We start from the raw sequence: 23581 nt of genomic DNA on the forward strand, positions 1-23581 counted from the left end.
GAGAGCGAAATGGGAGCATGTTTTGCTATGAATAACCTTTTAGCTAATTCTCCAGGTAGACGAATTTGAGCTACCCAGAAATGGACGTTCATGTTTACGTGTCTTTTTTTTTTTGGTGCCTAATGATGAAGCATTAGCATGACTCTGCACTGACAAATTAACGTGAAGTTCAAAACTGGCTTCGGGTCACTCCAAAAAAAGACACTCCAGCCTAGATAGGGCTGATGCTGACGTATTTCTCAAGTCCCTTAAGGACAGGGCAGCGTCACAGTAACATCATACCATGGCTGATTCTCTTAGTAACAAGTCCATCTTCTACTCTCCAAGGGGGGAGAAAGAGAACTGTCCAAGGCAAAAATAGAGAAGAGTGTGTCGAGATGGGGAGAGAAAGATAAGCTGGAGAGAGAGATTTAGGTCATGGCCAACAGCACTGGAAACCTGCTGTCTGAGCCTTGTGTACTTCGTGAGCGTGGTACAAACCTGGGCTAGAACAGACAGCTGACTAACCTTTCCACTGAACTTCCCATCACGCCGCTCAGAGGTGGAGAAATGGATAATTAATGGTGACTAGTTGAGGTGTGAACTGGTGGTGGGAAAGTGGAAGGGAAGATGCTTATAGTAACTTGTGCAATGAGTAGGTGTTTGTGTCAGAACCCTCTTGTCTTAGGGTGGTCCCAGAGTATCTTCTGTAATATTGTGACCAGGAAGAACGGGGACTTTCCACCTTTTGGGCCCCTAGCATGGTCTTGTTGGGACAGGAAAGACCAATAATAAGAGACTGAGCCTGAGGACAAAAGCCAAGAAATCTTTTGTAACGGCCACAGTAGAAAAGAGCCAGAACCCCCCCCGGAACTTGCATGTCAAACTGTTGCAGTGCCAGAGAAGGGGCTGGATACTAGTGCAAGGGCTGCTACTTCTTCCCCCTCCCCTCCATAAAGCAGGAAATATCTCTAAAAGGTTTGAGGAGGCTAGAAGAACAGATGAGAGAAGTACTTCAAGGTAGTACAGAGAATCCCCACAGAACCTGAAACTATTTAAAAAAAAAAAAAAAAAAAAAAAATCTGAATTTGCAACTGAACCTGCTGGGCAGAGCAGTTGCTTGCTCTTGTGCTGAGTTACTTAAGGTGGGGTCTAGTACAGAAATGGGTCCTAAGACTTCAGTCTTAAAGGTCTGAACCTGTGAAGATCTGAGTACCTGCATTCATTTTTTTTAAGCAAGCCAGAGGGTTGGGTCACTTAGTTTTTGGGACCCCCTGAATCCACAGCGTTCTGAGTTTAAAGGGAAAATGCAAGTGGAAGCTGGTTAAGACGCACAGTTGAACTTACCATGGTTCATATAAACTTAATTCCTTCCTACTCCAGTTCCAGTATTTGCCATTCTCCTCTGTTTTGCATTTGTTCCTCTTGTTGACTGCCCTGCTGCAGCATTTCCTTTGATTAAACGTTTCCTTTCAAATGCTAACCTGCCACCTAGTCCAGTTTTATGGGGTGCACAAAGGCTATAAACATGCTATATTTGACCTGGTGTGGCCAACTCTGTTAATGGCATGGTCTGAGAACTTCATCAGTGGTTGCTCCTTAAGGAGACGATCCTCCAAGCTCAAAGGGAGGTAATCCCAACATGGATCAAAGGGGGCAGGAGGGCACATAAGTCCCCATGGCTCACCAAAAGCATCCGGGAACGTCTCCTAGCTAAAAGGGAGGCGCACACCCAATGGCAGGGAGGACTATACTGCGGGTGCTCGGGGCTGCAAGTTGGGAAGGCCAAGGCGGAGATGGGACTGGGACTAGCTTCCCACATCAAGGACAAGAAGTCCTTTTTTAAATACATAGGGGGCAAAAAGAAAGTACTGGGTAACGTGGGACCCCTGCAAGACACGCTAGGAAATTTGGTCATCACACCAGATGACAAAGCTAACTTATTTAACAACTTCTTTGCCTCCATTTTCCTGAGCAGGGACCGGATCAGCCACCCCCACTGGGACCCCCTCAGGCCTCGGGGGAGGCGCATCTAGGCCAAGGGTCAGTGAGGATCTAGTCAAGAAACTTCTGGAGGGGCTGGACGTGTTCAAGTGAGCTGGTCCAGATGATCTCCACCCCTGAGTGCTGAGGGAATTAGCTGAGGTCCTTGCGGGACCCCTGGCACGGCTGTACAAGCACTCATGGTGCTCTGGTGCCAGAGGACTGGAAGAGGGCCAGTGTGGTTCCCATCTTCAACAAGGGGAGGAAGGAGGACCCAGGAAACTATAGGCCAGTTAGTCTTACCCCGATCCTGGGGGAGCTTTTTGAGAGAATTATTCTGGCGCATGTCCACGAGGGGTCAGCAGGGGACTGCATGCTTAGGGGCAACCAACGTGGGTTCATTAGTGGCAGGTCCTGTCAGACCAACCTGGTGCCTTCTGTGACGAGGTCACCAAATCCTTGGACACGGGGGTAGCAGTGGACATAGTCTTTCTGGACTTTCAGAAGCCCTTCGACACTGTCTCTCACCCCGTTCTTATTTAAAAAAAAAAAACCAAAAACTGGGGGACTGTGGTGTCGACACCTACATGGTCAATTGGGTCGCCAACTGGCTGGAGGGCTGCACCAAGAGTGGTGGTGGATGGGTCATTTTTCGACCTGGAGGGATGTGGGCAGTGGGGTTCCCCAGGGCTCGGTCCTCGGGCCTGCGCTGTTCAACATCTTCATCAGTGACTTGGACGAGGGGGTAAAAAGCACCTGTTGTGGGGGGATGTGGGCACATTAGAAGGAAGAAATAGGACCTAGACAGGTTACAGGGGTGGGTGGATGAGAATAGGATGGGATTCAACACTGACAAGTGCAAGGGGATGCACCTGGGGAGGAAGAACCAGCACCAGACCTACAGGCTGGGGAACTCCCTTCTCATCAGTGCAGAGGCAGAAAAGGAACTTGGAGTCATCATTGATGACAAGATGACCATGGGCCGGCAGTGTGGGGACATGGTCAGGAAGGCCAACTGTACCTTGTCATGCCTCCACAGATGCATCTCGGGCAGGTCCAGGGAGGTGATCCTCTGCCTCTATGCGACACTGGTCAGGCCGCAGCTGGAGTACTGCATCCAGTTCTGGGCGCCGCACTTCAGGAGAGATGTGGACAACATGTAGAGGGTCCAGAGGAGGCCACTCGCATGATCAGGGAACAGCAGGGCAGGCCCTATGAGGAGAGGCTACGGGACCTGAACCTGTTCAGCCTCCAAAAGAGAAAGCTGAGGGGGGGATCTAGTGGCCTGTTACTAACTAGTCAGAGGGAACCAGCAGGCACTGGGGAAGTCCCTGTTCCCCTGAGCACTGCCAGGAATAGCAGTCAGAAGCTGGCAGAGGGTAGATTCAGATTAGACATCAGGAGGCATGACTTCATGGTCAGGGCGACTAGGATTTGGAACCAACTTCCAAGTGAAGTGGTGCAGGCTCCTACCCTGGGGGGCTTTAAGATGAGGTTAGACGAACACCTTGCTGGGGTCATTCGACCCCAGTACTTTTTCCTGCCAAGGCAGGGGGTCAGACTTGATGATCTGCTTAGGTCCCTACCAACTATGAAACTAGGTATTTGTGCTATTGCAGTTATAGTTAGGAGGCTTTCTGGCTCTGCTGATGTCCTTGTCCTATTTCTTTTTCTCTTTGCTCATCAGAATGGATCACCCAGTTCTTCATGTCTCCTGGAATGATGCGGTAGCCTACTGCACGTGGGCAGGAAAACGATTACCCACTGAGGCCGAATGGGAGTATAGCTGCCGAGGGGGGCTTGAAAATAGGTAGCTGTCAAGTTTTAATGTATATGAGTTTCTGAATTCCACAAATGTATATGAGAATATGGAACTTGCCATCCAGCGGAGAGTAGAATTTATATTCCCTTTATTTTTCTTCCCCAGTGTGTGCATGTGCAGTGCATGCAATGCATATGAAGCCTGTACAGTCTTCTCTTTTAAAAAAGCTTCAGTTGACTATAACAGTGGTTTTAACAGATGAAGTATTGAAAGATGTAGAAGTATTGTTATTGAATTACAGATGACAAGATCTTGCCCAGGAGGCTGAAGCTTGACCTTCTTTGTTCATCCAAGATTGTCCAAAGGGTCAGAGCAACTGGCCAGGAATGTAGGAAGAGCAAGAGCTCTCTGTATTATTGTACAACAGCCAGAAAGCTAATGTGTCATAGTCACTTCTGTATACCCTAAATCATGTCTCCTATAACAGCAGATTATGCTCTGGGCTGCTACGTGCTCTGGAAGAATTTTTGTCCCTTTTAAGGCTGATTAGATGATACGGGTTTATAAGCATGGAGTTGAAATGTAGGTTGTATATATTCCATACATCTGGCTCTTCAGATGTAAACTGTTTACAGAGTATTTACTTTTTACAGATTTCTTTTTTCTTGTTGAAGCTCTTGCTTGAGAGAGAAATGAAGAGGGGATTTAAGTTTAATTTTCTAGGATCAACTCTTCCTAAAATAGTTAGTTTTTTTTTTTTTTTTAAAGCAGTAATGCTGCCCAATTAGCCAACCATATAAGTAGAAAACATGGCCCAAGCACTTGCACACCTCTTTCTTTTTTCTTTTTTTAAATTTTTGTATGCCTGATATGAACTCGATTGGTAGCTTTTCACTGAGTAATTTATTAAAAATAGCTCTTTAGGACTTTCCTTCCCCTTTGTTCTTTCTGTTATCTCTAATCCAAAACCCAAGCTCTGTTTCTAACAGCCCTTCTCTTGTGTTTTTTTCCGACAGACTCTTCCCATGGGGCAACAAGCTTCAGCCGAAAGGTCAGCATTACGCCAATATTTGGCAGGGAGAATTCCCAACAAATAATACTGGAGAGGATGGATACAAAGGAACTGCACCTGTAAGTATGTCAGTCTCCTGACAGTTCAGACACTAATGCAGACCTATTAATATTGAAAAATACACTCAATATGGGGGTCTTGCACTTACCTTGGCCTGCTTTTTTCATCCTTAGACTTTCAAGCTCCATTGTTTCATTCCAGGGATGAACCTCTCTGAAAAGGGAATCCTCAGTTTTGGTGATTTGTGCTGAGCTTTCAAAAGTTATAACACAGAAATCCTTCCGCAATGCAAATTTGAAGCAAAAGATTACTTTCTTACAATTTCTTTAGCTGTTCTAGGGTTGAAGTTTTTTATTTAATTTATTAATTTAGAGCTGGGTGCAAAATTACTTGATGAGTGTGGCTTTGTTTGTCTTGGCAAATGAACCAAAAGCAAATTGGCAAAATGCCTTTTGACATTGCAGGGGTTTTGCCTGCCATCTTGGGAGCATGCTTCATAACACATGAAATTGTTGAAGGGAATTTATTTCTGTTTTGGAATGACACAGCATTTTTAAAGTTTATAAGGCCATGCAGCTGTAGCCTTTGCCTATAATAATTAGGGTTTGAATAGAAACTTAATTTAGCACTGACTGCTTATTTAAGAAAAGTACTGACTAGACAGGAAGTTGGCACAGGCTGGGTAGGAATGCCTCTCCATTTTCTTGATGGGGAGTCTGGTACTTAAAGTTACAGATGTAAATTGGTGCTTACAGTGGTTCATTGGAGTCTCATTCCAATAAATAATATAGTTATGAGCCTCTATGAAGGAAAGATAACAGCAGGGTCAGCAAGGAGGTAACCTGAGGTACAACAGTAGTACCTGAAGATGTGGTGGAGGGAAGCTTGGGAATATGTTTTCATTCAAAACTACTGGATTCATACTGTAGAGTCCTCCCCCCTTCTTTCTCAAAATGTAGACTTTTTTTATTTCTGCAGTAGTTAGTCCTAAAACCCCCTTCTCTTTGTCCCTGAGTATATCTGAATGACTAACGTGGCTGTCTGATTCAGAGGTCTGAAACTCCCTTGATTTTAAACAGGTTTATGGTATTGGTCTGTTTTGTGGTGGAAGTGACCTCTCACCATTATGTTCCTGCAGGTTACTGCATTTCCTCCAAACCACTATGGCTTGTATAACATAGTGGGGAATGCCTGGGAATGGACATCTGACTGGTGGGCTGTTCATCATTCCCCACAGGAAACCCACAACCCGGTGAGTATTGTCAGTATTGGACGTACTGCAGGGTACCCTGTTGTGACTCGGTTTGACCTCAAACTCCTATTGCCTGCTGCTAATCTCTACCATGTTTGGGAAGTGAGGGGGAAGGTCACACTCCAGTGACTTGGGTTGTATTGCCCCTGCAAGCTACGTTCCACAGGGTCGGTGTAGCGTTAACCAGGCCTGCGTAATTGGCAAGGTCTGCTTTTAACTTAGCTGCTGGCTATGGAAGTGAAGCAAGAATTGCAGCTGCTGTACATCTAAAACCAAGGACTTCCTTATTACTCCAAGATAGTGCAATGTATAATAGAAGTAAATGGAAAGATGCATGAAACCATGAAAACGGCATGTATTCTGGTAGTAGCACTGCTCTTTTGGGTGAGGTATGGACACACTTTTTTTTTTTTCTTTAGTCCCATTCCATGACTGGTCGGTCAAGTAAAATAGTGAGTTTGCCCAAGTATCTATCTCCAAAGAAGCTCCTTCCCTCTCAAATGTCTGTATTCAGAGCAGTTTTTCCTTTCTGTGCCTTTGTCCAAAGCATACACATTGCTACCCTTTTGGGCCCCTTGATCCGGCTGCTTTTGTGTGCCTTCTAATCTTTCAGCAGACTCAAGTTCTTGCATCTCTTTCTCACCACCCTTCCCTCCCCTTCTGATATATCCAAGACTGCCAAACCTAGCAAAACAAGTTGCAGCCCTCTTAGAGTGCTTGCTTTGATCAGATACTGTTATCTGTAATAAGAGAATCAAGATCCACCCTCTTGGGGCAGAGGCTATCTCAGGCTGTAGTAGGAGCTGAATGTTCCCACCTTAATCTCCTCCATGCAACATTTCGAAACTACAATGTATCCTTTTTATGTTAATGTTCCTTCTTGGTTGGTTCCTGACACAACTGCAGCCCTTTGTGATCAGTGAAGTAATTAGCAACTTTAAAAATTTTTCTGAGGTATCTCACTCCTTTCAAGAGAAGAATATTATCAGCCAACATGAGATCTGACTCATTTTAAGTAACTGGGTTTCACTGCTGCTTTCTGTCGTATCAGTGAGATCAGTGAATTTTCTGTATAAGCCAAGAGTGTTAACAAATAACTGTTTCACTTGTGTGTCTTGTTTGATTTGGATGCGAACAAAAATTTGGTAGGTGCCTTAATCTTTGCTTCTGTTATTATATTGAACCTACTGAATAACTCAAACCTTTAGGGTTTTTCTTGTTTAAGCAATAAATCTTGAGTAGACTTCTTAAATTATTGCTAGTCAATCTCTTGCTGGCTTGGCAGTGGCCCAGGGGATCTGTGGTTTGCCTCAAGCTGCATCCTGTGCATCGCTCTGAACTAGTCCAGGGAACGTCTGTTGTATAAATTACTAGAGACTTTTTTTTTCCTGACTACATTAACACTATTAATCTGTAGAGCTAGAGTCCACGTGAGCTGTGCTGTCTGAATTTCTGATATGCTGCATATTTCTGGTTCATGGTTTGCACATGCAGTTGAGTTTTGCGGGGTGTTCTTGGGTTTTTTTGAGTTCATTATTTATTGGTGTCTAAGTTTCTTCCTTTTTTTTCCCCCCCTTTATTGTGTAGAATCAGGGTTTGAATGGCACTTTTGAATCTTGTGGAGGTGGCAGAGAGAAGCTGCAGGGCAGCTCGGGCTCCCAGTGGCAGCAGCAAACAGCGCCCCAGCAGCGACGAGGGAGAGAGAGGCCACTCTTTTTTTTTTTTCCCCCCCCCCACGCTAAACAGCAGTTTCTGCCTGGCTGCTGGGGAGGCTCAGCCCCTTCGGGCTCATCTGTCATTCAAGCCCTGTGTAGAATCCAAGCATTCTCTTTCTCTTCCATTTAGTGCAACTTCTGACGATTACTGCCTGGTTCTTTGCATTGCATAACACAAGCATTGTTCTTAAACCTGAAATTGTCACTGCTGGGAGTAGCAAGAAGAGATTGAATAGAATGAGTTCAGATGAAGAAAAGTAAGGCTAATTGGGGAAGGGTGGTTCAAGTCTGCTTGGTCAGCTGAAAAAGCCAATGGACTGTCTATCTGTTTTATCCATTGAGCTTTGATTTCCATCTGCGCTTCCGTGCCCCCAAGACCTGCATTCTGGGTCTCTCTGGCTTCGCATGGCCCCTGGACTCCAGGGGTGTTTGTACACATGCTTGGGGAGTGCTGTAGGAGAAGAGCGCTTAATTTAAGCACCTGAAGAGTCTTGTGTATCAGCATCCCTGCTCTTAAAAAATGGTGACGAGGGTGGTTTTAACTAAAACTTGTTCAATGAGTTTTAGTTAAAAATGGTGGCGGGGGTGCTTTAAGTGTGGGAATGCTGATAATGAGATGCTAGAGTCTGCTGAAGCATGGCAGTTAACATGCTCCAGCTGACTTTGAGTCTGCTTTGAAGTGCTGCAATTACAACGTGTTGGAGCAGCCTTGCTGCTTGTGTAGAGCTGCCCTGAGTGGGTAGATCTTTGAGTTCCTTATTAAGGGATGAGAGAGATTTTTCTCTTTCTTCCACTTGGTGGCCAACAATATTTATCTCTTTACAAAAGGATGGTAATGAGCACAGGGTTAGCAGTCCTAGTCTCCATCTGCTATTTAGCAGCAGGTACTTTAGAATCTGTAAGTTAACTCAGTTTCCTGTGAAAAAGGTATCCAGAGTTTTACAGGTAAAGTGAAGCACTTAGAGTTTTTTTTTTTTTTTTAAGTGACTTGTAAGTTTGTTGTGATAATACTAGGTATAATCTCAAGACCCAACTCCTAAACCACCGCTCGTGACTAGACCTCTTACCCTTCCATCTGCATTTGCTAGCATAACTTTCTGGTGCATGTGTGTTTGTTGGGTTGTTTTTTGTTTTGTTTTAAGTTTTTTTTTTTTTTTCTGGTTTTATTCATAAATCCTCACATGTGGTATCTTTTTTCCCCCCTCTCCCCCCCCATCACTGCTCTGCCTCACTGTTCTATGCTTTGTGCAGGTACTTTTTGAAACTTTGCTTCTTCCATGCACACAACTTTTGAGATTTATTGCTCCCAGTGTATCTTCTCTGTAGGAGTTAATTCTTCAGCCTGAACATGTGGTGTTAGCACTGCAGGTGCCCCCCTCCAACACGTGACTGATGGAACAGCTTGAATCACTTCCTCCTCTGCTGCTTTCTTCAGCCTGCACAATTATTCAAAACAACTTCAACTTAGCATTTTTTTGTCAGTCACCTGAAAAAGGTAGTGAACCTGCACAAAACACATTAATTGGCATTGAACATGCTCCACTGACTACACCAACAATTTTGCTGTGAAGTTGGAGAACCTCTCCCCTCCCAAAATACTGCAGTCCAGATTTATAGCAAGTTGCACAGATAAAACTCTTCATGCTTTTCCTGTTCTCATTTTTCAGAACAAAAGCAACTGCCTTGCCATACCCAGAATATTCCACTAAAGAAAACTGGGGTGAGCTTTCACAAGGCAAATGCATGTTGGGACCTCAAATTGCACACCGGGGGGGGGAGGAAGAAAAACTCGCTGAAGACTCTCGCCAGTCAGTGAATTGGTGACTGCATGCAATTGTTTATTGTCAGTATAGGACTTTCTTTTTCCCCGGTCAGCTAATTGATTTGCATTCATTGCAGTGCTATCTTGGAAGTCTTTTATAAAAATCCTGCCCCAAAATGCAAATTAACCCAGTGCTGCAATTCTGTATTTCAGAGGGTTTTAAAAACATTTGTTGTTTACAGCTTTGTACTGAAACGGTCTCTTTTTTTCCCAATGAGAACAGAGTAAGTAAATAATGTAAATGCAGGTTAGTGTTTTTAACCTCCTATCTAGACAACTATGTGTGGAACATAATGATCTTCTAGCTTCAAAGGTGTTAAAAGAAACCCCTCCAAATATAGCTCACTCTGCAACTACTAGGGCTCTTTTGAATGCAAGGGAGGGGCTGATGGCAGTTTCTTTATACAGAAGTTTTGTAAGCAGTTATTCTTGCATGAATATGTCTAGAAGACAGTGTATGTTGAAAGTCATGGAGATTCTGGCATCTAAGAATGACTGTCTAAATTTAAATTTTAATACATATGCACATATGGTGAGGTCTCTCAGAAGTACTTGGCTGATTCTTCTCCCATCTGATACTGGTGATCTTAAAAAGAAAAGGGGGTGGGGGGGAACTGCCAGTCTTCTTCTGGGAAGCTATTAAATAACATCCATGGTCACAGAAGGTAGTAAATCATGAAACCATTTCTATCTTCAACATTCATAGTTTGTTCTCAGAAATAGGCAAACTTTCTTTCAGCCCTCTGAACTCAAACATGAAGCCTTCCCCAGCTGGGACCTAATGACAGGTTGGGCATTGAGTGTACTGGAAGCCAAACTTGGGAACAGTAGAGCATCAAACATTAGTTGGCCTGCAGTAGTCTCTTAAAGAGTAATAACTGTGCTCTTTGCTTATGAAAAGCACCAAGTGGATGAATGTATTCCAAGTGGATTGAATTTTTTTTGGGGGGGTGAAGAATAGTGGGTGCATCTACACAAGATGCTATGTTGCCATAGCATCAGCGGGCACTAACCATGATGCTGCCACTGCTGTGCAGTAGCAACTAGCTACTGCACAGTAGAGTCAAAAATTACCTGTGTACCACCAGGACTGGGAGTGTCAGCAGGTACTGAGCAATCATTTTGGTACTTGCTAAAGCAAATACTAAGTGACTGCTCATGGTACCAACTGCACAGTCAGGGGCATGTGTAGATATGCCCAGTGCGTCCTGCAACTGAGGAGAAGGTCACTGGTCCATATGCCTAGCAGTCCTATAACCCCCACTTTGCCCAGGCAGCTTGCTTCTGCTATGGGCCCTAAGGAGGGCCAGGAGTGTTCAGCATTGATATCCATTCATACTCCTTTCCTAATATCGCTGTTCAAGGATCAGACCTTGAACAGAGATACTAAGTAGCTGAGTAGCTTAAATTGCAAAGCTACTGGGAATTGGGAGCAGCTTTGCAATTGGGGCATCTGTCTAGGAAGATCCAGGCAAAGATCTGCTGATCAGAAAGTCCAGTAAGAAACCATCAGGTAAACGGACTAATGGTTCTGACCGAGGTCTGGCCTACATCAGCCAGGGACCCTAGAGATGGAAATGACTTCTACCAATGTCCTCCTTCAGTACTAAAGCATATCCCTTAATTCCTGTAAATACATGGACAACCATATAGCCCATCAGTGTATACCTTTTGGGTTAGAAGCAGAAAAACAGCGATAACTCTGGGTTTGGAAATGAAGCTGAAAAGCACATTTTATAAAACTATGACTTTGGGGATTTCCTGTTTTTGGTTTGGTATTTCTAAGTTTTAGCAATTGCAGTTTCGATGATTGATTGGATGAAGTGGGTTGGACCAGAGAGGATATGAAACGGTGTCATATCGCTGGTCCCTCTACTTCATGAAGATGAATGGTTTTAAAGCTGCCTGCCTCTAATGTCGTGCCTTCAGCACCTTACTAGAGGGTTTTTTGTTTGTTTGTTTTAAATTTTAGTCCTATTGTGTTACTTGCTCAGCTACCACCCTTTTTAAAGTAAATTTCTCCCACAACTGTAGTAATTAATGCAAATCTGATGAGAAGGTGTTGCTTATGCTTAGCTGCTCTAAGTCTTTCTGGATGTAAATCAAATTTAAGGTGGTGGTGGTTTATTAAGTGGCTCTCGACACAGTAAGACCCTAAACTCAAGCCCTAAATTGCTCATGCCTTTGTCTGGGTTTATGGGCAAGAGTTTGTTCCTAAACTGTGAGCATAGCAAATATTCAGCAGAGTTGAGATGCTCAAGAAAACTGCATCCTCCTTAGAAGGATTTGAGAGATGGTGCTATGCTTACACAGCTGCTTGTGTAACATCTGTGCAGCAGTGCTTCAACAGTGAATACACATTGTCCTGAGAGCCAGGAGTTGTGTACAACTCCAAAATATTTTGTTGGAATTCAGGAGGCTAATAAATACTTTAACTTGAATTCAGGCCAAACACTTCCAGTGCTTTTGGAATTGAAGGATATTGGTGAGGAGCTTGCTTCTTTCTCTTTGCACTTTTACTATTCAGTTTAGATTATATTTTTTTAAATGGTATCAAAAGTGAGTGAATTGTGTTGGGTCTTTTTGAGGGCTGGTTTCCAAACATACTTGTTTAACAGGGTTTGGGAGAAAATATAGTGTGCCCTGGAAGGCATTAATTTGACTGAACTTTGTTATTGGTTTATATGTGGGTCTTTTTTTCTTTTGCTGCTGCTAGGTACTGGTTTATGAATCTTGGATTAATTAGGGCACTTAAAGATGATTATGGATTATTCCATCTGAATAGCAGCTGTATCTAAAATGTTAATGTCTCTCTAACATTCTCATTTTTTTCCCCCTCCTCCCCCCACTTCAGAAAATAATTATTTTGGGAGACTACTTTAGAGTCCCTTAATCTCTTTTCCAGTAAATAATGTCAGCGAACTGAGGGGAGCTCAGTAAACAGTTCTGAAAATTTTACTGGCTCAGGATATTTTTAGTCTGACAAACTTGGCTTTATAAATAAATATTAGACACAGTGCTCTGAAAAGTTGAGGTACTTGGACAGACAAGAAGTGCGTCTATGGTATGGGGGGGGGAGGGAGGAATAAAAACCTCTAGATTAGACAGCATTGCAGATTTATCAAAAGACCATAATTAGTACTGTGCCCTTGAACATGAAAATACAAAATGCCTCGAGCAATGGATCTTATTAATATGAATTCTTAATTTAGTTGGATCAAGGAGAAATAATTCTAGTGGAATACTTTGAATGTTATATATAATGAATGTAGGTTTTTTCCAAGATATCAACATTGGTCTAACTAGGAGACCTAATTATATAGGTTCTTAGTTAATGTTGTTTACATGGACATCAAACTACCAAAGCTGATGTGTGGAAGTTTTTTGGCAGGGAGGGGTTGTCTTATGGTATAAATAAATAAGTATATGTGTTTTTTGTTTTTCCCCCCCAGTAAAATATTGTCTAAGAATGAACACCATTTACTTTCTGTTTTAATTAAACAGCTTTTATGCCAAACATGGAGCAAACTGCTTTTATTTTGAACCCGCATCTAGTTCTATAATCTGTCAATGCAAAAAGGAAGGGGGCTGCAAATTTAGCCATCCATTTAACCAGCATATAGGATAATTGGAAAGAATGTGCTATAACTTTGTGAAAAGCATAGCACCTATTCAAAAGCAACAAGGGAATAAATCATGTTAACTACAGCATGGGACACCAGCTCAGCACTATGACTGTCAGGAAGATGAAGGCTTCTCGTTTATAAACTTTGCAATTTGCCATCTCGATTGCACCGCGTGGAATATGGAGCGGAGCTTTCAGTTAATTTGGGAATGGGTGGGGTTTGTTTTAATTATTTGTCACTTGATGTAGAAAGTGTTCAAGGCAATAAGCTTTGGTGCCACAAGATAGTGAAGTAGGACTCGCATACATGAGGGATCCAAAGCAGAGGCAGGGCTGTACACAAAATAGCAGACCTGAGATCAGTTTTGGTATGCTGAGCCAAGTCTGTCAGCAGTTAGTCGAGAAAGTACTTCCAGGGGGCACTTATATGCAATCAGCAGAAGATGAACGTGAGTGGCAGTTGTGTGCCACAGTAAATGGTTCAAACCTCTCAGGTGTCCATGTTGAAGCTACTTTGCCATCTCCCTTCAGCTAACCTTTCACTGAAAACTTTTTAAAAATAGCATCTATTTAAAACCCCTCTTGAAACGGATCGACTTTTAGTAGATGTTTAGGATTGGGAATCCAGAAAAAAGATGACAAAGCTGATATGGAAATACCAAGTGCCGGAGCGAGGGACTAACAACAGAGGGATGGGGGAGAGGAGGGGAACGCGACTAGGTTACAGGCGATTCAGATAGTATACCAGTGGGTCCAACTTTGTTCCCCACTGAGTCTTCTCCCTTCACTTCCAGACTTGGTCTAAGATAAGTAACAGCACTGCCTGCATTCCTGTGTGTAAGACGTTTGTCAGATAGTCAGCATTGGGATATGAAAGGGTTAAGAAAGTGCTGATGACCTTTTTTAAGCCTGAGTCTTAGCATCTCTTCAAAGACAAGCTGAGGAAAATCATGCAACCAGCCAGACATGCCTTCCATCCACTTGGCTGACCAGTGCCATGAGTAGCCACCTGCAGATTGATTGATTGGTTTTTTGTTAAGAAACGTTTCGTGTTCCCAGCCAAATCAAGTCCAAATCCATGAGTCGGTCCCGAACCATAAGTGGCCCTACAACTGGCATACATCCTCCACCCCCACTAGGGGCTTCAGATATATTTCCAGTGTCTTTTGGTAGGCATCCTACATGCAGACCCAAGCCTGGAGACTTGGGGTTCAGGTGCTCCTGAGTTTCACTTGCCCTCAGCCATATGGCCACAGAAGCAAGCTAGGAAGAAGCCTGTCTTTTCCATAAAGGGGGCTTTAAGCCCCAACACCTCCGGCGGGTACTGGGTGGAAGGCTGCCAGGAGCTGGATCTGGAGCCCCACGCACTGGGACAGGAGCTGCCCAGCTGCAGCTTCCCCCTGCCTGGCTGGGTGTCTGGTACCCAGCACATGTCCCCATGGCCGCTGCCCTTTCCCATGCTACCTGCTGCCTGGAGTGGTGCAGCAGCAGGAGGAGCCACAGAAGGTGCAGGGGGCCAAGCAGTACCTGGGCAGCTGCAACAGGGGTGGAAGGAGCCCCACTGGAAAGCTGTGCGCGCTAGCTTGGGCTGCCCTTGGTGGGAACAGGTGGGGCTCATCCCTATGCAGAGCACTGGGAGCAGTTGCACGCTGGATCCAATCAGCTGGTGGGCCACATCTGACCCACAGGCTATATTTTGCCCATGCCTGTCTAAAAATAATAAAATTGAGACTTTGACTTGGCGCACAAACATAACTGCAGCACTTGCAACCTGACAGAAATAAAAGGGTTGTCAGTGCCTGGGGATACTGATCCCTTGAGGTCCTTGAACTTCAAGGGATGGACTGAGTGCATGCTTCATCAATTTTTGCTTCTGAACAGGCAGGGTGAAGGAGGAGGACACGGCAAAGCAATTTTAGGGGAAGATTGTTCTTTGCTCCAGCACATCTTGCAATCATTGCTAGTGCGTGAGTGCAGAACCAAGCAGTCATTGCTTTGCGAAATGGAAATGATTGGCTACCAAGGAGCTGCCAAGTGTGTGTGTGATTGATAAACTACAATTTGTTCACAGAGACGGCTTTAATTGCAGCAATTTCTGTCCTGCAGATGTTTGTATACAGTGCATAGTTACTGGATGACCTACGATTCTATATTGAGAGCTAATTTAGCACAGCTGGGGTTGACAATGCAAATGCATGTGTATATGAATGGGGGGTGGGGGGGAGTTTCAGTGAAGCTTCAAAAAATATTTCTGTTTCCTCTGGGTTAATAAAGAAATGTTTGAAGCATTCCTATATTTATATTGTATTATAATTAGCATTACGTAGTCTTCCAGTATATAATAATACTCTGTATATGTGTGTGTACATATAGACTAAATGAGCAAAATGTGATCTGAAATCAAGCCTTTATAATACCACAAGACTGCATGACACATTCAAGGAAATAATCTGAGCAGTTCAATTTATGGACAGGGCTTGGATTTCCCTGTTCTCACTTATTTGCTGCTTATGGGACAAAGGCGTAACACCTGCTGAAGCTTGATGATAGAACTAAAGAAATGGTACCGTAGATGTTTTGCTTGTAGGTAAATAGAACCTGTAGTTACCATCAGTCTTCCTAGCTACAAAGTTGTTTTTTTTTTTTTTTCCATGGGAGAGCTCTATTTGCTCATGTTTGCATCTTGCCTAACAAATATTGGCTTTGTGGGCTTTTATGACTCCTTTTTTTTTTTTTTTTTTTTTTTTTTTTAATCAAGAATTGCATACAACATTTGGTAGAGCTTCCTAGGTACTTGTGAGACCATTTAAACAATATTTGTACAGCCTGTGTTACAGGATAATGGTTCTAGTTGTGTGCAGCATCCTAATAAAGCCCTTGCCATGTGAGATTTGGGTTATTGGACAGCTTTGGTACCCCTGGAGTCTGTTTCAGTAGGCTGCTGTGCTTGTGGTCTGCAGTGAAGACAAACCTCAAAGTTTCTGTAACGTGTCCTAGACCATGGTCAGAGGGGGGCATCTAGGTGAGGTACGGTGATGTCTGCAAAACGAGGTGGAAAGCTTCAAGTGCGACTCCAGGAGAGGTGATGGGTCAATTTTAAGGGCTCCTGCCATGGAGGCTGTGGAGAGAAGTCGTCTGTTTGGTCTGGCAGTGAGGTGAGCACTGAGATTCAGGCTCTCAAAGGTCCAATTCCATGGTGTAGGTAAAGGAATCTGTGGATTAGCACCAGGATTTCCACGGCTTCAGGAAGATGTTTGTGCAGTACTCTGCTTCACTTTTAATCCTCCTGCTCTGTCTTTTGGTTAAAGAGCTTTCCATATATAATGTGTGGAAGGTGCCAGGCTGTTCTCTTGCAAACGAGATCTGTTCCATTTTAGGTGTCCCTATCAAAGTTGTTAGGGTAGTGAATGACTTTTTTTTGGCAGTCAGTTGCATGCAATCTTGTACATGCTTTTTAACCGTCCCCTGATTCAGGAAGTCTTACGGACTATTTCGGTGTCTGGACAAACGGATGGGTAGACTGCAGCAAGGCAGATGAGTACTAGGGAGAGAAACATCCATGAATGTCTCTAGCCCAGAACTTGGTGGCCTAACACACTACAGCCTTAGCCTTCCATGTAAGAGAAAATGTTTTCGTTCGATCTGAGCCTTCAAGAGGCTGAGAAGCTTTTCTATATATAATATAATGAAAAGAAATGCATCAAAAGGTCTTGGGAAAAGTGTCTGTGATAAATTAGGAGCTTAAATTCTTTCTCTGTCCGTTTTTTTGTACATTTTGCCTGAGGATGGGAACCTGCAAGATGTGGGGGTGGAGTGAATGTTGAGTTGAAACTACTGGGTAGGAGGGGTGCTGAGACAACCCTGCTAATGGCCTCAGATGTGGAGAAAGAGTACAGGAATGCAGTTGACTAGTTTGTGTAAGGCTCCCTGTGGATTATGGAAGAGGAAAGGTCATTTCCATTTGCTCTCTATTCTGTTCTGGACTTGTGGCTCCCCAGCTTGTACTTTTAGAGCCTCTGAGCTTAGTGGTAATATACTGGTACATAACCATAGGGTTTTTTTTTTTGTCATATAGTTGTATTTGTAGCTCTTCAGAGCTTCATTGTTAAGGTCCAGAAGCTCTTTGGTTTAGCACTTGAAGTGGAATGAAAACAACAGCTCTCGCCCAGAAACCATGCACTCCTTACTAGAACTGCTTTGCAGCTTGCCAGCTGTAAAAACTGAAACTTGGACGTAATATCCCTCTGAGCAGGCTGCACTCTCGCACTTTCACAGTAACAAAGATACCTTGCATGAGAGCTGAGCACACTTCACTTCAGATGCCAGAGCTACGCTGTTCAGGATGGATGTTGCTTGGAGGGGGAAAACCTCTGCCTTTAAAAAATGTCACGTAGATTTAGTGCTTGGAGGCACAATTTTAACCAAGTGGTTTGGTGACATGTGTCAGGAATAGATCCTGTGGTTAGAAATGTGCACTCTTCCTTTCCATCCTGTTTTAATAGGGGTTTTCATATTTGCTCTCATCCTTGCACTTCCCACATAACCCTCCTAGAAGTCTTTAAGAGGGTATAACTTTATAGAAGACGGACTTGATGATCTGCTTGGGTCCCCTTTGACCCTACATCTGTGAACCTATGAAGAGTTGCACCTTACAGACTAACTTCCATGTGGCTTCAGACACACACAGCTAACGAGCCCTCTCTACTCATGGATGATAACCTTTTAGTCCAGGCCCCAGAGGGAGAAGCTGATGTGCAGGTAGGAAATGACTTGCTAAATCCACAGAATGTGGGTGGCTGACCTGCAACGAGGCTTTATTTTTGGCTTCCAGCCTTGCATTATATCTGGTATCTCCAGTGGCTCATTTTCATTCCCAGAGTATTTGTATGTGGATGTTATGGATTGGTCTGTGCGGAAACATTGGCACAATGGTAGCTGTGTAATCTCCAAGGGGGCATTTTTATTCTGGAATAAGGAAGCCTTTTTTTCATTGTAGCTTATTCCACTTTCAAAGCATCCCACACTGCACTGCTAAGGAATTTGGTGATATGTGGAGACTTTTCTAGAGAAGCTGAGCTGCATATTGGATGAAGGCATAATCACTGCCTGCTATGTTCAATATTTCAATTCTAATTTTAACTCCACAGTAGCTTACAAGTGAGCTTTTTGAGAGCTGCTCTACACTGAATTTTAACACTCGGCAGGATGAAAACTCCCTCTCTGCTCGGTTGGGTTTTAAAAAACTCCAAGCAGACGGGCAAAGAGTCAACTATCTTGATGGTGCTTATTGTGAGGTGACCAAGGACCCATTGGACCTGTCACTGGCATGTGCGGTTGAATGCAGTTAGTTGAAGGATTAGGCCTTTTCTGCTGACAATGGGGTACTCTCGGGTGACAGTGTAGAGAGGCCCAGGAAGGATGCAAGTCCCCCGACTGTTAGTTCAGGCCTAGTTAAGGATTTGGGCCCGGATGGCCTTCATCCGCGGGTGCTGAGGGAATTGGCTGGTGTCATTGAGGAGCCATTGGCATGGCTGTTCAAGGACTCCTGGTGCTCGGGCCAAGTCCCTGAGGACTGGAAAACGGCCAGTGTGGTCCCTATTTTCAAGAAGGGGAGGAAGGCCTGGCTTGGCAACTACAGGTCGGTCAGTCTCACTTCTATCCTGGGGAAGGTCTTTGAAAAAATTATCAAGGGCCACATTTGTGAGAGCCCTGCAGGGGAAGTGATGTCGAGGGGTAACCAGCACGGGTTCGTGCCAGGCCGATCCTGCCTGACTAACCTGGTCTCTTTTTCTATGACCAGGTAACAAAGAGCTTAGATGTGAAGGAGGAAGTCGATGTCATCTTCTTGGACTTCCAGAAGGCCTTTGAGACAGTGTCTCCCCCCCCAATTCTGGTGGGCAAGCTGAGGGGCTGTGGCATTGATAAATGCACAATCACACGGGTGGCAAACTGGCTCCAGGGGCACACCCAGAGGGTGGTGGTGGATGGGTTGATGTCGACCTGGGAGGGTGCAGGCAGGGGGGTCCCCCAGGGCTCAGTCCTTGGGTCGGTGCTGTTCAACATCTTCGTTAGCGACCTGGATGAGGGTGCGGAGAGCACCCTGTTAAAGTTCGCTGATGCCACCAAGCTGTGGGGCAAAGTGAATACACCAGGAGGCAGGGGTCCGCATCCAGGCAGACCTGGGTAGGTTGGAGAAGTAGGCGGACCTGAACAGGATGCGGTTCAACAAGGGCAAGTGCAGGGTGCTGCACCTGGAGGGAGGGAACCAGCGTTATGGTTATAGGTTAGGGGCTGACCCTCTTGGCAGCAGAGAGGGATCTTGGAGTCAGGATTGACTCCAGGATGAATACGAGTTGCCAGTGGGACACAGCAATAGGCAGAGCCAACCGCACCCTGTCCAGCATCAACAGGGGCATCACTGACAGGTTCAGAGAGGTCTTGCTCCCCCTCTATGTGGCACTGGTCAGGCTGCAGCTGGACCCCTGTGTCCAGTGCTGGGTGCCGCACTTCAAGATGGATGTGGGGAACCTGGAGAGGGTCCAGAGGAGGTCACTGGTGTGGTTGGGGGCCTCCGTGACCAGCCCTATGGGGAGAGGCCGAGGGACCTGAATCTTTTCAGTCTCTGCAAGAGGAGACTGAGGGGGGTCTTGTGGCTGCCTACAACCTTATCAGGGGCCACCAGCAGGGACTTGGAGAAAGTTTGGTCACCAGGGTCCCCCTTGGAGTCACCAAGAACAATGGCCACAAGCTGAGGGAGGGTAGGTTTAGGTTAGATATTAGGAAGAGCTGCTTCACTGTAAGGGTGGCCAGAGCCTGGAATAGGCTGCCCAGAGAGGTGGTGCTCTCGCCTTCCCTGGAGATCTTCAAGAGGAGACTGGATGGGCACCTGGCTGGGGTCTTGTGACCCCTGCCACCCCCAGTGCTCCTTCCTGCCCATGGCGGGGGGGTTGGACTAGATGATCTGTCTAGGTCCCTTCCCACTCGGTGATTCTATGGTTCTGCTAATTCTGGGCTGCAATGTGAAAAACAACACCGGGAAAATTATTAGCAATGAGCCTTGGGCTAGAGCTGCAAAGGTAGTGCAAGGACAGTAGTCTAAGGAGCCACGAATATAACTCCTGTTCACTTCTCTAGAGCTCTTCCACTCCCCACAGAACTTTCTCAATTGTTACGCGCTAGCTCCTTTACCTTCAGTATTTGAAAAGAGCCTCTCTTAAGCAGATAATGTTTTGTAATGCAATAGACTATGGGGAGGAAATCACCTCCCAAGGCATTGTTACAGCTCGGGTGGCTCAAGGAAGCACTTTTATAGTCCTGACTAAATTTTCAATTTAATTCGCTCTGTTACCAGAAAAAACCCTCTTATGCTCAGTCTCATTTGGCAGAAGATTGCTTTGTAACAATCGAGAATGACTTGGACCAAAGAAGATGGCAATTGTATCTGTACTTCAGTGACAGCTGTTATCTGTGGTTTTTTTTTTTATAATTGCTAGACTGTACAACAGTCATAAATGAACAATAAACCCAGAGCGCAATCCTAGATAAGCGTGCTGTGTTGCGTTTTGAATTATTTCTGCCTGAGCAGGAGGGTTGTCACTGAACTTTGTATGTATTTTAACGGGGAAATCCTGCTTGCTGCTTTTTCTGTTGTTTGTGGTTGGCTCTCTCTTGCTGGTCCCTTCTGTAACCAAATGGTCTTGCTGTTTTGTGATGGTTTGTTTTAGTGAGAGGTAGCCTATTTGAATCAAAGAGTATAGTATCCATTTGCCCTGGAATGGAAATGGAGAATATGCAAGCAGTAGCCATAAAGTGTGCACAGAGAGAGTACTTTTACATACGAGACAATTGCCCATTTGGAGCACTGTCAAGTTACCGTATTGCAATACTGCATGGTGCCGTAGTTGCAACTAAAATTGTATAAGAGATGCCCTCTTGGGTATCCCTAGAAGAAGGGATGTCAAGGAACCCAGCAGAAGAATGGAAGAAGCACCGCAATGTCGTCCCAGCAAGATCCCGTCGCACGTTGTCTGTTAAATACTGAACCTGGGATCCGTTTTTGATCATGCTCCACAGCTTCCTCCAATATCCTGCGGTCTCTTCTACTAGTGACAGACTGTAAAGAAACGAACATGGCAATTCATAGCTATTTCACATTTGGAGGCTTTTAACCATCAGAATTAATGACGCGCACAGTAGCACCTTTTGATGTTTACTTATTGAATAACATGTAGTTTATTTTAGGATGTTCCCTGGGCTTTGTTTTTAGTATTGAATTTTTTAGATCAGCGATGCATCTCAGTTTTGTGTGGAGGAGCCGGGATCCTTGACAGCTGGGTAGAAGAAGGTGGGAATTTTGCCATCTGCTGGTACGTTGGGACTCAAAACTGTTCAGCTCCTCCGCTCCCAATGAGAAACAGCGCAACAGTGAGATGCCAGTACTTTGCGGCTTCTTAACACCCCTTAGGAAAGAATGGGGTCACGTACATGCTGTTTGTGTATAGATGCAGGAGAACAGCAATTTCAGATTCATTTTGCCTTTCCAGGATTTCTGCCCTTTTAAACGAAAGTTTTAGACTCCAGAGCAAAATTTTACATAGGGGGAGGGGTGGATCTGTTCAGACTGACCCAGTAAATAATGCAGATTTGGTTGAGTTTCAGTTTGAAACGGCTGGAAGGGGGTCAGTTTTGATGTTTTCCTTAGTGAAACACTTTTTAGGGAGGGGCAAGGGGGGGAGGAATCTTGTATTTGGAAACAGGCCTTTTTGCAATGTTGTTAAAATGGAGAAAGTTGCTTTGTATGTCTTCTCTTCTAACTTACTTCATTGACAGAATAAATTACAGTTTACCAGTTTCAGGGGCGTTGATGATTTGTTACAACTGTGTGCTGCTCATTAAAGAGAAGGGTGCCTCAAGTATTTGCATCTATACTGTTTTTTAGACATAGCATTTTTAATGCACTGCTCTTCTTTTGTCCTTCTAGAAGTGCAGAATCTTGAGTTTCTTATATAGCCTGCCTGCCTTAAAAGGACTTAAAGAAAGTCCTTTGCCCCATAAAGAAAATGAGGGGGTCTTTCATTCGTGGCTTGTGTGACAATGCTTAGGAGTCACTTGCAAAATGTATGGCCGTTTAGCAGGTACAAATATTAGACTCCTGCATCAATCATAGTTTCCTCTCCTTGGCTGACTAGGTTGTTTATTAGATTTAGCATTTTTAAGGCCCTGTGTGCTGCCGACACTGTCAATTCTGCATTAATTTGGGTATTTTTTCTCTTTTATAGCTTTCATAAGCAAGGCGTTCTCCTGCATGCAATTCCATTTCACTGTGGTCCAGCTTCTTTTTGCATGGAGGAAGAGTTTCATAATGCACATCAAGCATTGGTGGCAGTTTTGTAGCACTTGTCTTTTTGGAGAAGTGTCCTCTTAGGAGTATCTATCTATCTGTCGTTCAGAGGAATATATAAATAGCTAGTTTCTAATGTAGTGCTTCTTATCCAGGTTGTCAAAGCACTGCGCAAGCATTACTTGGCTAACTTTTGCAAGATGTAGGTGGGCAGTCTAGTCGCTATGTCCACAGATGAAGGGAACAAGCCTAATGCTAAAAAAAAAAAAAAAATAAAAAATCATTTAACAAGTATGAAGCAAAGCTAGAAGTAGAACTCGGGATTCTTGACTCTCAGCTTTCTGCTCTGACCTCCAGAGAAAGTGTTGCTACTGCATGTGGGAGGGTTTCATCTTTAAGATATGCAAGTGCAAAAGAACCTGGCTTCAAGAGTTAGACATTTGCATGTGACTTGCAAAAAGCACTGCACTCATCAGCTCTTTCTGTGATGTGTGTGGGCTGGATGGGAGGCAGTGCAATATAGGGTTCCCAGCATTTTCCAGCTTAGGTTTCATATGTAGAGAATTTTTTTAAGCTTCCAACAGGAAAGGAAGCAGGGAGCATACGTTGTAGATCACAGCCACTGATGCCTTGCTGTTAAGGGTAGAACTGTACCTAGAAAGAGATGTGCTCTCAAATCTCTCGATAATGCTCATCTAGAGGCTTACTAGATGAGTTGCCTTTTTCAGGTTAAGTACAAACAGTCAAAAAAGCCTGAGGCTGAATTGATTCAATCTTTGCGGGTGAGTCTAAGCTGTGTAGATTGAACCAATATGCAAGTGAACAGGGATTCACTTTGCGTTCTGGAAAAGCAGCCACCTACCTGCCTGCAGGGCTCAGGCCAGATGCCAAGGGGCTCTAGAGCACGCCCCCTTCTCAGCTGGAGTGGACAGCTTGGGTAGACCACCCATCCTGTGGGGGGGGGGGAGGGTGCGCAGGGGAGGTTCAAAGCATCCTGGGGGACTTTGAATTGACTTGAATCTGGAGAGGAT

At 44.5% G+C, this 23581-nt stretch overlaps 1 protein-coding gene across 2 annotated transcripts in view; it reads left to right on the plus strand.

Annotated features, from left to right (window-relative positions):
• Window positions 1-23581, plus strand: part of SUMF1 (sulfatase modifying factor 1) — a 63500-nt gene that overhangs the window by 21484 nt on the left and 18435 nt on the right. For both annotated transcript variants that reach the window (XM_090022089.1, XM_090022091.1), the window contains exons 5-7: window positions 3650-3772; window positions 4741-4855; window positions 5935-6048. In XM_090022089.1, coding sequence (XP_089878215.1) covers window positions 3650-3772; window positions 4741-4855; window positions 5935-6048 — 352 coding nt within the window. The remainder of the gene's footprint in view (window positions 1-3649; window positions 3773-4740; window positions 4856-5934; window positions 6049-23581) is intronic.

This window comes from Crocodylus siamensis, chromosome 11, assembly GCF_052110815.1.
Source record: "Crocodylus siamensis isolate JL-2025a chromosome 11, ASM5211081v1, whole genome shotgun sequence".
Lineage (NCBI taxonomy): Eukaryota > Metazoa > Chordata > Crocodylia > Crocodylidae > Crocodylus > Crocodylus siamensis.